The sequence below is a fragment of the Hibiscus syriacus genome, unplaced genomic scaffold, assembly GCF_006381635.1.
Source record: "Hibiscus syriacus cultivar Baekdansim isolate YM2019G1 unplaced genomic scaffold, ASM638163v2 tig00110299_pilon, whole genome shotgun sequence".
In the NCBI taxonomy this organism is placed as follows: domain Eukaryota; kingdom Viridiplantae; phylum Streptophyta; class Magnoliopsida; order Malvales; family Malvaceae; genus Hibiscus; species Hibiscus syriacus.
This window is the reverse complement of record NW_024062668.1, coordinates 2550451-2564611: the sequence shown is the minus strand read 5'-3', so window position 1 is coordinate 2564611 and position 14161 is coordinate 2550451. Positions and strand designations below refer to the sequence as shown.

Below are 14161 nucleotides of genomic sequence, written 5' to 3'. Positions count from 1 at the left end.
AAATCACTTATAACCAATCTATATAACGTATACTGAAAGAACCACTTAATTTAGCATTTTAAGCCTAATAGTATCGATACTCTTACTATAGTACCGATACTACCCTCTTATGGTATCGATATCCCCCATAGGTACCGATACCATTTTGACATTCTGCTTTAATAACTCGATAATGGTATCGATACTAAACACTTGGTATCGATACCCTTTTAACCAGTACTGATACCACCATTTAGGTATCAATACTTCTTAAAGATTTCATCCAATTTTATCATATGGTATCGATATTGTTCCTTCAGTATCAACACCCCAAGTTTAATTTCTACTCATTTTGCTTTGAAGTGTCGATACTGGATGAACAATACCGATACCCCATGCCCGGAACACCCTTCTTTAACCCAAAAATTTACCAAAGCTTACTTAAACCTCTCATTTTGAACTCCTTTCATACTATTAACCTCAACTATACTTAATCATATCATCTAATATCCATATAACTCATTATCATCTTCAATATCTCACTATAATTATTGAAACCAAGAATCTTACTAAATTTTCAACATGTTCTGAATTCACTTCTATTAATTTTAACTTCTTAATTAGACCCTTGACAAGTCAAATATGACTTCTAAATTCATTTACTCCTTTTCCAGCAATTCACTTAAAAACTCATTTTACTTAATCTCTCATAACTCATCCCTCTTTGAGTTTTAAGCAACCTTTATTTTTCCTTAAGCTTTCTGAACACTCAAAGAATCAAAATCATTCATAAAATGCAAAAAATAACCCATTAGATAAATCCATACCTTTGCTATGGAGCTTACGGGAGGAAAGAAAAAGGAAGCCACCCAAGTCTCCAGATTTTTCTTTTACCCTTTCTTTTTATCTCCACGTGGATATAAAGACCATCAAATGAATTTTTAATTCATTTATCATCAAATAACCATTTTGCCCTTTCATCTTTCCTTCTTTTCCAATTAGTCATACCCAAAGAAATTACAATTGTCCCTGAATTTTTAAATTTTTTGAATACAGACATAAAATTTCAAAAACTTACATTTTAGTCACTAATTTGATTTTTGGGATGATACAATAGTAGTTTAATAATTAAATAAATCTATTTTTTTATTTTTTTAATTTGATGATCAAAGTAAAAATAATCATATAATTTAGGTTTAAATGTTCTATTGCCCCCTTAACTATACCATTTGTACTAAGTTACCCCTTAAAGTATTTTTCAGGATGTTTTGCTCTCTAAACTCTAAATCATTACTCCATTTGTAGAATAGCCATCATTTATGATTTTTAGGTTTACAATGTTTTCATTGATATATTTATTTTTTTCAGAATGCTCAACAAATACCATGCCCGTTTCTTGTGGTTGTACCTTTATCCACCTTGTCAAACTGGGCTAAAGAATTTAGAAAGTGGCTTCCTGATATGAATATTATTGTCTACGTTGGTACTCGTGCAAGCCGAGAGGTAAGTCATGTTCTTCTTTTGTATGTGCTCTTTTTATTCGAGTAGGTTTGAAAGTTGCATTATTCAGTCACTTCAATATATATTTTGTATATTACCACTTTGTCTTTGTCTATATATTTGTTGTGGTGTGTAGCACTTTTTAATCTTATGTGCTTGTTGATGTTATAGTTTTCTGTTAGAACTTGTGTTACTGATTACTTGTGTATCTTATATAATGTGGGTGGTAGTTTCAAATAATTTTAACCTTACCCCGTTGACCTCACCTCAATTGTTACTGTTTTCTTTTCTTCTTTTGTTGGCAGGTTTGTCAGCAACATGAATTTTACAATGACAAGCAAATTGGCAGACCTATAAAATTTAACACACTGCTGACTACATATGAAGTAGTTCTGAAGGATAAGGTGGTACTGTCTAAGATAAGATGGAACTATTTGATGGTTGATGAAGCTCATAGGTTGAAGAATAGTGTCACGGTTGCAAGAGAAGACCAGAACGAGGAGATTAGAATTGAAGTGAGGGAATTGGGGGAAATGGATGAGGAATTAGGGATTTAGAGAAAAGAGATAAGGGAAATAGGGATTTCAATCTCTAATGAGAGGGCTGAAGGAAATTACCTAGAGTTACAGCAGAAGAAGAGTTGGGCAGAGAAGATGGGCTTAGACGTGGATCCAGTTAATAGCCCAAAGGAGGAAAATATCCAGCTGCAAGGAGTTTGTTAGAGAATTAGTTATACAACTGTCCTCTTCCTATTTGCTATAGTACATTGTAATCAAATAAAAACTATGTACTAAGGAATGATAAAGATACCTGATGAATGAATGAAATTATGATTTCTGAAATCTCTTCTTTTCTTCTTCTAAAACCTTTATTCCTTCGATTTTTCCTTTTCTATTCTCCTCGATTCATAACAATTGGTATATAAGCCTAATTTCCTGGCATTAGCAAACTGGGAAAATAGAAAAAGAATCAAGCTATGACAAATTCGGCTGAACTTACTACCATTCAGCAGCAGATTGAAGATTTATCTAAAAGGGTAGAAAATGTCAATGATGAAACAAAACCTCCAAAATGGTGGGAGGAGCAAAAAAACCGTCTAAATAATCTGGAATCGAAGATGAACACCAATCAAGCCTATATAGAACAAGTCCTACGAATATTAACGGGGAGGAACGATGAGCAAGACATGGCAAGCTCAGAAAAGGAGCAGATTGCTACGCCTACTCCAACTAAGGTTGATGGAAAGAAACCGGTGATGGCGACAGTGATTAATGATAAGTCCAGATTCTCGTACAATATGGATGAACCATGTATCCTCAAATCTAAACCCTATGAGTCACAAATGGATCAATCAAATATGAGGATGGAAAATCAAACAAAGGATAATAATGGGGCCAAAATGGTTTAGGGAGGGGAAGTAGGAAACACTGGTGATATGCAGACTTATGTAATCGATTTGGTGATATAAAAAAATCGAGTACATTGGCATGAGTTTGAAGCAGACTTATGTAATCGATTTGGTGATATGCAGTATGCATATTTCATAGAGGAATTTAGTAAGCTAATTCAAAAAGGAACAGTGGAAGAATACCAAGTGAGGTTTGAAGAGCTGAAACCTTTCATTCTAATGCAGAACCCAACCTTGGGGGAGGAATTTTTTGTGTCCATTTTCATAAGTGGACTGAAGGAGGAGTTGAAATATAGGGTCAAAGCTCTTAACCCTAAAGAAGTCACTGAAACTTGCAGGTAGGCGAAATTATATGAGATTTCAATGGAGTTTGAAAGCAAAAGACAGAAATAAAATTCAAGATTCCCACCCTATCCCACCCAAACATATTTTAACAAACATGCTACTATTACAACAACACAGAAAGTTCTACCAAATCCTCCTAACAAGAACAATTTGTTGGAGTATTGCAGATTGAATAATTTGTGTTACAAATGTGGTGAACGATTTCAACCAGACCACCAATGCAAGTTAAGACAATTGAATGCTATGGAGGAAGTGGATAACCAGGAAGACGTAGTCATAACAGATGAGGTTCTGGGAGATTCAAATGATAAAGATGAGAATCTGGAAATTTCAGTCAATGCTCTCACAGGTAGCATTGGATATACTACAATTAGAATTCAAGGCTTGGTCAAGGGCAAACCTCTCAATATTCTTATTGACAGTGGCAGCACACACAACTTTATCACTCCTAAGTGGGCTAAAGCTGGTACTGAGTTAGTTTCAACTCAACCACTAGCCATTACAGTTGCTAATGGTGAGAAATTATTCAGTTCAGCTAAAAGCAATCAGTTATGTTGGATTATGCAAGGCCATCAGTTTTTTCATGATTTTTGGGTACTTAATCTAGGATATGGTTCTTGGAGTTGATTGGATGCACAAATATAGTCCAATCCTTATGGATTTTAATGCCATGACTATTACTTTTGAGAAGGAGGGACAACAACTCTCTATTCAAGGACATCAAGCACCATTCCTTATGAAAACAGTTTCTAATGACAAAATGCAAAAGATTACTGCCAAGGATCCAGATTTATTGGAATAAATTTATTTCCTAACTATGGAAACTGATGAACAGCAGGTACCTCATGAGCTACAACCATTATTAGTAGAATTTGCAGGAGTTTTTGATGAACCTAAAGGATTACCTCCTAAACGAGTACATGACCATTCCATTACACTTAAACCGGGTGCAGCCCCGGTCAATTTGCAGCCTTACAGATTTCCACATCATCAAAAAGCAGAGGTGGAAAGACAAATTTCTGATATGCTAGCAGCTTCTGTCATTCAAGCAAGCAAGAGCCCTTTTGCCTCATCTTGCTTACTTGTTAAGAAAAAGGATGGTTATTGGAGATTTTGCGTCGATTATAGACAATTAAACAACCAGACAGTAAAAAATAAGTTTCCAATACCAGTGGTGGAGGACTTATTAGATGAATTACATGGAGCATCCTATTTTTCTAAGTTGGACTTAAGGTCTGGCTACTGGCATATTCGAATTCAGCCTACAGACATCTACAAAACTGCCTTTCGCACTCATCATGGACATTTTGAATTCAAGGTAATGCCCTTTGGTCTTACTAATGCACCTGCTACATTTCAATCTCTTATGAATGATCTGTTCACTCCCTATTTGTGAAAGTTTGTTCTGGTATTTTTTGATGATATATTAGTGTACAACACTACACTTGAGAAAAGTTTTGGAAATATTGACACAACATCAGCTATATGCTAAGAGGAGTAAATGTTACTTTGGCCAACCACAAGTGAAATATTTAGGCCATATTATTAATGCTCAAGGGGTTTCCACTGATCCATCAAAAATTACTGCTATGAAAAATTGGCCAATTCCTCAAAACTTAAAATCTCTTCGGGGATTTTTGGGGCTAACAGGCTATTATAGAAGGTTCATCAAAAGCTATGGTGCAATTAGTAGACCATTTACAATGATGTTAAAAAAGGAAGGTTTTACATGGACTCCTACAGCATTGACATCCTTTAATCAATTGAAGGAAGTAATGTGTAAGGCTCCAGTTTTGGATCTTCCTGATTTCACTAAAGAATTTTGTTTAGAAATCGATGCAAGCTCAAAAGGTATTGGGGCTGTTTTTCCCCAAGGAGGTCGTCATTTGGCCTATCTTAGCAAAGCTTTAAGCCCTAAAAACTTGGACCTTTCTATCTATGAGAAGAAATATTTAGCTATTCTTTTGGCAGTTTTGAAATGGCGACATTATCTTGAGTTTGGTCCGTTTATCATTAAAACAGACCACGAGCCTTTGAAGTATTTGTTAGAGCAGAAACTCACGATAACAATTCAGAAAAAAGGATTGACTAAATTGTTGGGTTTGGACTACACAATTCAATATCGAAAAGGGCGTAATAATGTTGTGGCTGATGCTTTGTCAAGACAATTTGTGCAGGTGGGTGAGTGTCAAAGATGGGTGCCATAATTATAATTCCGGCTTGGGTTAAGGACATTGAACAAAGCTATGAAAATGATGTTGATGCTAAAGAATACATTCGAGCAGTAACTATTAACACTGCTAGTGTTCCAAATTGGAAGTATTCAAAAGGGGTGTTGCGTTACAAAAATAGAGTTTATGTGGGACAGTTCAGTGATTTACGATTGAAGATACTATATATTTTACATGATTCTCCTCATGGAGGGCATTCGGGTATTCAGGCTACATACCAGCGGGTGAAATCTTATTTTTATTGGCCTAAACTTAAAAGTATGGTCTCTAATTATGCACAGAAATGTAAAGTCTGCCAACGCACTAAGGTGGAGCATGTGGCTAAACCTGGGCTGCTACAACCAATTCCAATTTCTCATCAAGCATGGGAGGTAATAACTATGGATTTTATTGGAGGTTTACCTAATTCTTTGCATAAGAATTGCATTTTAGTAGTAGTGGATAAACTGACTAAATATGCTCATTTTTTTAGCACTTTCTCATCCCTACATTGTTATGGAAGTAGCTAAATTATATTTAGATCAAGTTTATAAGCTTCATGGTCAGCCTAAGATTGTCATTTCAGATTGTGACAAGACCTTCACTAGTCTTTTTTGGAAAGAATTAATGAAGCAGTTGGGAACCAACACACTCTTTAGCATAACTTATCATCCTAAGACGGATGGTCAAACTGAGAGAGTGAATCAATGTCTTGAGTAGTACTTAAGGGGTTTGTGTTTCCTAAAACCTACTCAATGGGCAAGATGGTTACCTCATGCTGAATGGTGGTATAATACAAATTATCATACAACACTTAAAATTACCCCTTTTGAGGCACTCTATGGATATAAACCTCCTACAATGTTATGGTGTTCTGAATTTAATGTTAACAGTGTTCAGACGTTATTACAAGACAGGGAGCAGATCAGGCAAATTGTTAGAGACCAGTTACAGCAAGCCTAGAACCGTATGAAATAGCAAGCTGATAAAAATCGCAGTAAAAGAACATTTAATGTGGGAGAAGAGGTGTACCTGAAACTGCAACCATATTGGCAGACTTCCCTGTCAATCAGAAAAAATTTGAAGTTAGTAGCCCATTTTTATGGCCCTTACAAAATTCTCGAAAAGATTGGTGAGGTTGCTTATAAATTGGACTTACCAGAAACTGCTCAAATACACCTTGTTTTCCATGTCAGTGTCTTGAAGCGGAAACTGGGAGAGAAGACAGTGGCTACATCAGACCCTCCTCAGGTAATAGATGATGAACAACTCAAAGTATTTCCTGCGAAAATTTTAAGAAAAAGAATTGTCAAACGAGATAACTTTGCTATTACTCAATTATTGGTTCGTTGTACGAATTTAAGTGCTGAAAACGATACCTGGGAAGATTATACAGTCTTGCGTGCCCAGTTTCCTGAATTTGATCCTTGGGGACAAGGATCTGCTAATGGAGGGGGTATTGTCACGGTTGCAAGAGAAGACTAGGACGAGGAGATTAGAATTGAAGCGAGTGAATTGGGGGAAATGGATGAGGAATTAGGGATTGAGAGAAAAGAGATTAGGGAATTAGGGATTTCAATCTCTAATGAAAGGGCTGAAGGAAATTACCTGGAGTTGCAGCAGAAGAAGAGTTGGGCAGAGGAGATGGGCTCAGACGTGGATCCAGTTAATAGCCCAAAAGAGTAAAATATCCAGCTGCAAGGAGTTTATTAGAAAATTAGTTATACAACTGTCCTCTTCCTATTTGCTATAGTATATTGTAATCAAATAAAAACTGTGTACTAAGGAATGAGAAAGATACCTGATGAATGAATGAAATTCTGATTTCTGAAATCTCTGCTTTTCTTCTTCTAAAACCTTCATTCCTTTGATTTTTCCTTTTCTATTCTCCTCCGTTCATAACAAATAGTGAGGCACAGTTGTACACCACACTTTCAGTATGCCTTATCCTGTCACTTCTGCCTTGCATAATTGTATTTTTTCCCGTTTTTTGGATCAAATTTTATTGGTTTGTTACTATGTTTTTTATTGGATGATGTGTTTCTGTTTGCCCAGGAATTTAACACAAAGAACAAGTTGCTAATTACTGGAACTCCATTACAAGACAATGTCGAGGAGCTATGGTATTATTTTCTTATCCTTGTACTTGCATGATTTGGAGGTTTTTCTCACTTTAGGTTCTGATTTTTATTTTCAACCTTTTTAGTTAGATTCTAAAAGAGGATTTTATCAAAGTTGATTTTTTATTTCTTTCTTCTTTTTTACTTCCTTCTGGTATCAACCTTATTTTCATTACTTGGCTGATTTTCATTGTATTTTGTAACAGCAGAAAGTTCCTTGAGGATAAAATTCTTCTGTAAAAATTTAATTTATATAAAATTTGTATGTATATATTGTTACAATATAATTTTCCAATTTTAAAGAAGTGTCTTGTGCTTGGATAATGTTTTATTTGATTTTTTGCACAAATGAGGAATTTGAGCAAATGGCTTATACCATAACTTCTATTTATGTCACCTTTTCGATATATACTATTGACCGCATGATCTGCCTTTATATTTTCCTTTTCTCCTGTTAAATGTTGCCAGATTGCTGAGTTTGGAATTCATTTTATCATAACAATGCTTCAACCTTGTTGGAATTCATTAATTTTATTCATCTCAGATTTTGTAATCTAGAATTGCGGATGTGCTTACAGTTCCTTTTCATTGACTGTTAAATGAATATTGCATTCTTCTTCAACTAGTATATTCTGTTATTTTTTTATAAGTAATTCAGGCCTCGCTAAAAACCCCCTTCATGATTAATGGAGCTTGTAGTGAAGCTTCTTAATCAGCGGAATGAGGAAAGAGCGCCTTAGGATTTTATTCAACAAAAAAAATTACATAAGGTACAGTCTAGAAAACCTCAAACAGAAACCTAGGAACAGAAATTAATCCTAAACAACCAGAAACAACAACACAAATTCAGCCTATTCCTTCTTTACCTAAGGCATTAGCCTCTAGATTGGTTGCCCTATTAACCCATCTAATAACACCTTCAAATACATTAAGTCTATAAACAATGTCTTTAATAATATAAGCATAAACATCCGGACATAATTCAACCTCCCTAACCCAATCCACTGCCACCTTGTTGTCACTTTTAATAATCAAGCGCTCCTTGATCTGCTCTCGAAAATAAGTGTAGAATAACAAACCCTTTTGAATAGCTTTTAGCTCCATAAATGTCGGAGGCCCCGGACTAGCAGAATCCTTGAAAGAGCCAAAAATAAATCCCGAGGAATCCTTCAAAACTCCTTCTAACCCACTTTTCTTCCATTATCTTGTAGTAGCAACATCGACATTAAGTTTAACAAAACCCATAGGAGGAGGAGACCAAGGGAAAATAGAAATAATCTGATTAGAATGGAGAGAACAAGAGTCCCCTAGAGAAGGATCTGAAATAAGAGAGTCCTTATGAATAGAAACCTCTTTATTCTTAGCAAGGAACCAAGAAGCAAGCCTACATCTTGCTAAGAAGAACAATTCTTCCATATCTAACTTCCCCCCTTCAAACACAATAAGGTTCCTGATTTTCCAAGTACTCCAAATAACAGCCCCTGGAATAAAAGTCCATATTAGAGAGTTAAACTTCAAAGCATCCCAAGCTACAAGAAAACTTTTAGCATTGGCATTAAAGGAAGTCTTAATCCTCCAAAGATAGGTTTACAAGGTTATTTTCTCTTTCGAATAACAAAGAGGGTAAGGTTGTAGAATTCAGATTGTACAATGATTCGGGTTGGGTTTGGGATATTCAAATGAGAAGAAAATTGGTGGATTGGGAGGTTGAGCAGTGGTTGTAAATTATCTCTCTGTTGAATAGATCTTCTTTATCTCTAGTAGAGGAAGATTGTTGGATTTGGTTGGGAAATAGAGAGGGTTGTTTTACAGCAAAATCATGCATGAAAACTTTTTTGATAGAGAGGGTATTGCTCAATTAGAAAGTAATTGGGAAAAGTATGTTTGGAAAGGAGTAGCTCCACCACGTGTGGAATCTTTTGTTTGACAACTTGCTCAACATAGAGTTGCGGTGAAAGAGGAACTGCTGAAGAGAGGAGTTACTGGGTTGAAGACTTTGTCTGCTCTTTGTGCAGGAAGTACAATAAGTCGGTCTCTCATTTTTTTCTTCACTGTGAAGTGGTATGGGTTTTGTGGGCTAAGTTTTTAAAGTTGTGGAATGTTTTCTTTGTGGTTCATGGTTCGTTGATGGATTTTTTAATTTCCTGGGATGACCTAGTGCCGCGATCTCATATATGGAAGTTTATTTCAAGAGCAGTGTTGTGGTCTGTTTGGAAATGTAGGAATGAGGTGATTTTTCAGAATGGGAAGGTAGATTCAGCGTTGTTGTTCTTCATTTCACATTTTAGAACTGTTTCTTGGTTTGAAACATCAGTTAAGGATGTTCATTTTCATTTCGATTCCTTTATGGGGGATTTAAAACTAGCAGATCAACATGTCAACCTGAGTAAGAGGTATCTTCCTTCTTCTAGGTAGAGTCCTCCTCCGGAAGGGTTCTTAAAAGTAAATGTAGATGGTGCAATGGTCAAAGGTTGGGATAAGGGTGGAATAGGTGGCTTGATTAGGGATGATGGTTGGGTCATTTTCAGAGAAGGTAAGGGGAGGTCCTCCCTTACTCGTAGAGCTTTTAGCGATCAAGAGAGGGTTGATTCTTATTGAGAAAGTTGAAGCTGGTTTCTTTTCAAATTAGAGGATTATTTTGGAATCGGATTCTTCTAATGCTCTGAAGTGGATTAATAATCTGAACCTTAGTACTACTTTGTTTCATTCTTTGGTAAGGGATATAGCTTCTAATGTGGAGAGGAAGGGTATTATCACAAGGCTCATCTCGAGATGAGCAAATTGGGAAGCGAATGAATTAGCTAAAGATGGTATACACTGATTTTTATGTTTGTGTAATGGTTAAGGTGTTATGCCTTGGTTGTTCTTATTTAGGGAGTATCAGGGTGTGTTATGTTTTTAGATTTATGGGTTTCTATTTTGTAAGAAGTTGTTAGTTGTAGATGTGTGGAGGTGTATTATTGTTCTAATTAATAAAAGTTAGAGGCACTCTTTTCCTCCTTCCAATGTCCTTCATGTTATGTTTGTAACATGTAGGATAAGAAAGGGGGTTTTAATGAGGCCTTATTTTATCAAAAAAAATCCTCCAAAAATTCATAAATTTGTTCCAAATAGCCCACACCATCGAACAAGAGAAAAACAAATACGAGAGAGACTCATCCTCCATCTTGCAAAGAGGACATAACACATCTTTGATTCCTTGAATTCCTCTTTTAATAAGTTATGTCTTAACAACCAGTTTCCCTAGAACAACCTACCACATAAAGGTCTCCACCCTAGGAGGTAGCTGACTCCTCCAAATAATCTTCTTCAAAAAATAGACCTCCTCCGATCCCAAAGAATCTGATGAACATAGATTAACACCTGATTTTACAGTGTACACTCCATCCCCATTACCTTTCCAAATCATCCCATCAGAAGTTTCCCTAGATAGTGAGAAAGTAAAAATAACAGCCATCAAATTCGACCACTGCTCTAATTCCCAGTCTTTTAAGTTCCTTCGAAACTACACATCCCAAATCCAGCCTGCTGAGCTATACTCCCCAAATTCGTATAACTTACCCATCTTGTTTGTAGACATAGCAAATAGTCTAGGAAAAATGATCAGAAGGGGATAATCCATAGCCCAAATGTCCTGCCAGAACTGAATATAAATGCCATCGTCAACTAGGAAAGTATACATGCTTCTAAACTTTGAGCCTACATTGTCATCTTTGAAATGATTCAATACCACAAATCTCCAAATCCAAGAAACTTTCTGTGGGATCTTATTGTCAAACATTAACAAAGAAGAATCCAGCTTATATTTAGAACAAATAAATTCCCTCCAAATAGCCTCCCTTTCATTGGCAAACCTCTATGTCCATTTCTCTAAAAGTGCTATATTCATCAAATTGAGATTCAAAACACCTAGACACCCCTCAAACTTTGATTTGCGCACATTATGCCAACTTACCCAATAAATCTTACTTTTTTCATTACCCCTCCCCATAAGAAATTTGACATAATAGAGTTGAGGTTTTTAAGAACCGAAGAATGAAGCTTAAACAATGATAGGTAATATGTTGGAAGCGAACACAGAATTGATCTGATCAAAACCAATCTGCCTGCTAATAAAAGAGAAGAAGCTTTACACCTAGATAATTTTTTGGAGAAATTATTAACCACTGGATTCCATAGAGCTGCAGAATTCCTAGTAGCCCCCAAAGGAAGCCCAAGATAATCAGAAGGAAATCTGCCTACTGTACAACCGATTGTGTTTACCCAAACCTGAACTTCTTATTCATTCAAATTAACACCAAATAGTTTGTTTTTCTTCATGTTAAGCTGTAAACCCGAAATCACTTGAAACACTCTAAGCACCCTCTTCACATTTAGAATCTGTTTTTTCGAAGCCCCACAAAAAATAATGAGATCATCCGCAAACTATAAATGAGATACATTAAAAGTCCCCTCTGCCCTACCCATAACCATTCCAGAAAACAGTCCCTTTGCAACAGCCTTTCGAATCAATAAGTTGAGAAGTTCACCTATAAAATTAAACAACAAAGGGGATAAGGAACATCTCTGTCTTAGTCCCTTGACCATTGGAAATTCTTCCGAAGGCACTCCATTAACTAAAACAGAAATAGAAGCTGTGGTAACACATTTTCTAATCCAACCTCTCCACTTGGAATAAAATCCCATTTTCTCCATTACTAGCAATAAAGTATCCCAATCTACCGAATCATATGTTTTCTTGAAATCAGCTTTGAAAATACATCCCTTAAGTCCATTTTTCCTCCAAAAATCAACACCTTCATTAGCAATTAGAGAGCAATCCAAAATTTGTCAGCCAGGGATAAAGGCAAACTGTGTAGGACTAATAATGTCAGAAATACAACTCCTTAACCTCCTTGAGAGACACTTAGATATGATCTTATATAATCCACCAACTAAGCTAATTGGTCTATAATCATCAAGGTCACCAATGTATGAGATTTTTGGAATGAGAGTAATAAATGTGCGAGATTAATGCCATGTTCCCAATCTTTCCCCAAGTAGAAATTTTGAAAAAACTTCATAATGTCTCCCTTAAGTACATGCCAAAATCTTTTGAAGAAGCCCAAATTTAAACCATCTGATCCTGGAGCTTTATTGCTATTAAAAGAATTTAAAGAATCCAAAATCTCATCCTCTGTGAATTCTTTCCCCAAACACAAATTCTATTCCAATGAGATACTGGAAAAATCCAGCCCCATATCTTCCACTTCTAAGGTAGTCTGTTCATTAAAAGCCTTAAAAAAGTATTATTTAACCGTGGCCTTAATAACCTTAGGGTCATGAATAACATTTCCCTTAATATACAGAGCATTTAAAGCATTTATCTTCCTCCTAACTAAAGCACAAGTATGAAAAAATATGGTATTTCTGTCCCCATCTTCAACCCACTTCGATCTTGATTTCTGGAACCAAATCTACTCCTCTAACTTGTATTGCCTCCACAATTCTGTCCTTAACACCTTCAACTCAACTGCTTTCTCACCATTGGACCCATCTTGCCCCTGTTGAATAACCAATTCTATATTCTGAATCTTCATTTCTAATTCTAAAATCATAGCTCTTGTTAATTTATCTCTTTTCCATGCCCAATCTTTGATGGCGGATTTGTTTATTTTCAAAATACTAAAAAATTCCAGCATTCCTCTGATTCTCCTTGCATTCTTGAATTGAAGAGCTGACCAAATCTACGAATCCGACTTCATCCATCAAATAATTGAATAGTTTAAAAGGTTTAATTCCCCAATTAACACCTCCATTTTCAATTATTACTGCATTATGGTCTGACACTGACCTTGGCAGTAATAATTGAACTAAATCTGGAAAAGCAGCCATGAATTGACAATCAACCAAAAATCTGTGTAGTCTTACATAAGTCGGAGAATCTTGGTTGTTACACCAAGTAAACCTTCCTCCATTCAAGGGCAAATCAATTAGACCTGTATGTAGAAGAAATTGACTGAAAATCTTCATTGAATTCATGTTTTCAGCTCTACCAATCTTCTCTTCTTCATCAAGGAAAACATTAAAATCTCTTCCTATACAAATAGGTTCATTATGACCGCCTATGAACATACATAACTCTTCAAAAAAACTTCCTTTCTCCTCCTCAACAGAAGGGCCTTACACATTAATTAATCTACATATGAAATTATTGGCGCGTAACCTCCCTGATATAGCTATAAATCTTCTTTTTAAGTGCTGATTTTCCAGCTCAAAATAGTTATCATCCCAGCAACTCAGAAGTCCCCCTGATGAACCAACCGAAGGAGACTCAATAATACCTTGTAAATAATTTAACCCATTTCTTCTAAGAAAATATCTAGGAATCTTCTCCAATTTTGTTTCCTGCAGCCAAAGAAAACGAGAATAGTATTTAGAAACTAACCTCTGAACAACCCTATGTTTCTCTTTTCTACCCAAACCTCTAAAATTCCATGTAACTATGGATAACTTCAACTTCATCATAAATAAATCATCCATCTAAACCCCATCGAGGTCACCCTGATTGGCCAATCGCAAATCCTTCTCTAAACTAATTATCTTATTCAAAAAGGCTT

At 35.7% G+C, this 14161-nt stretch overlaps 1 protein-coding gene and 1 long non-coding RNA gene across 2 annotated transcripts; one reads left to right on the top strand and one right to left on the bottom strand.

Annotated features, from left to right (window-relative positions):
- Window positions 1-1343: 1343 nt before the first annotated feature.
- On the top strand, window positions 1344-7731 carry LOC120116546 (protein CHROMATIN REMODELING 5-like). Its single transcript, XM_039137011.1, has 4 exons — window positions 1344-1482; window positions 1785-1944; window positions 7348-7379; window positions 7498-7731. Exons 1-4 carry the CDS (start codon window positions 1441-1443, stop codon window positions 7594-7596), a joined length of 333 nt encoding a protein of 110 aa, XP_038992942.1. The 5' UTR covers window positions 1344-1440; the 3' UTR covers window positions 7597-7731.
- Window positions 6694-7111, bottom strand: LOC120116548. The gene is made up of 3 exons (XR_005515565.1): window positions 7051-7111; window positions 6822-6883; window positions 6694-6724 (listed from the first exon to the last, which is right to left on the bottom strand). It is a non-coding gene; the product is annotated as an uncharacterized LOC120116548 (long non-coding RNA).
- Window positions 7732-14161: the final 6430 nt, after the last annotated feature.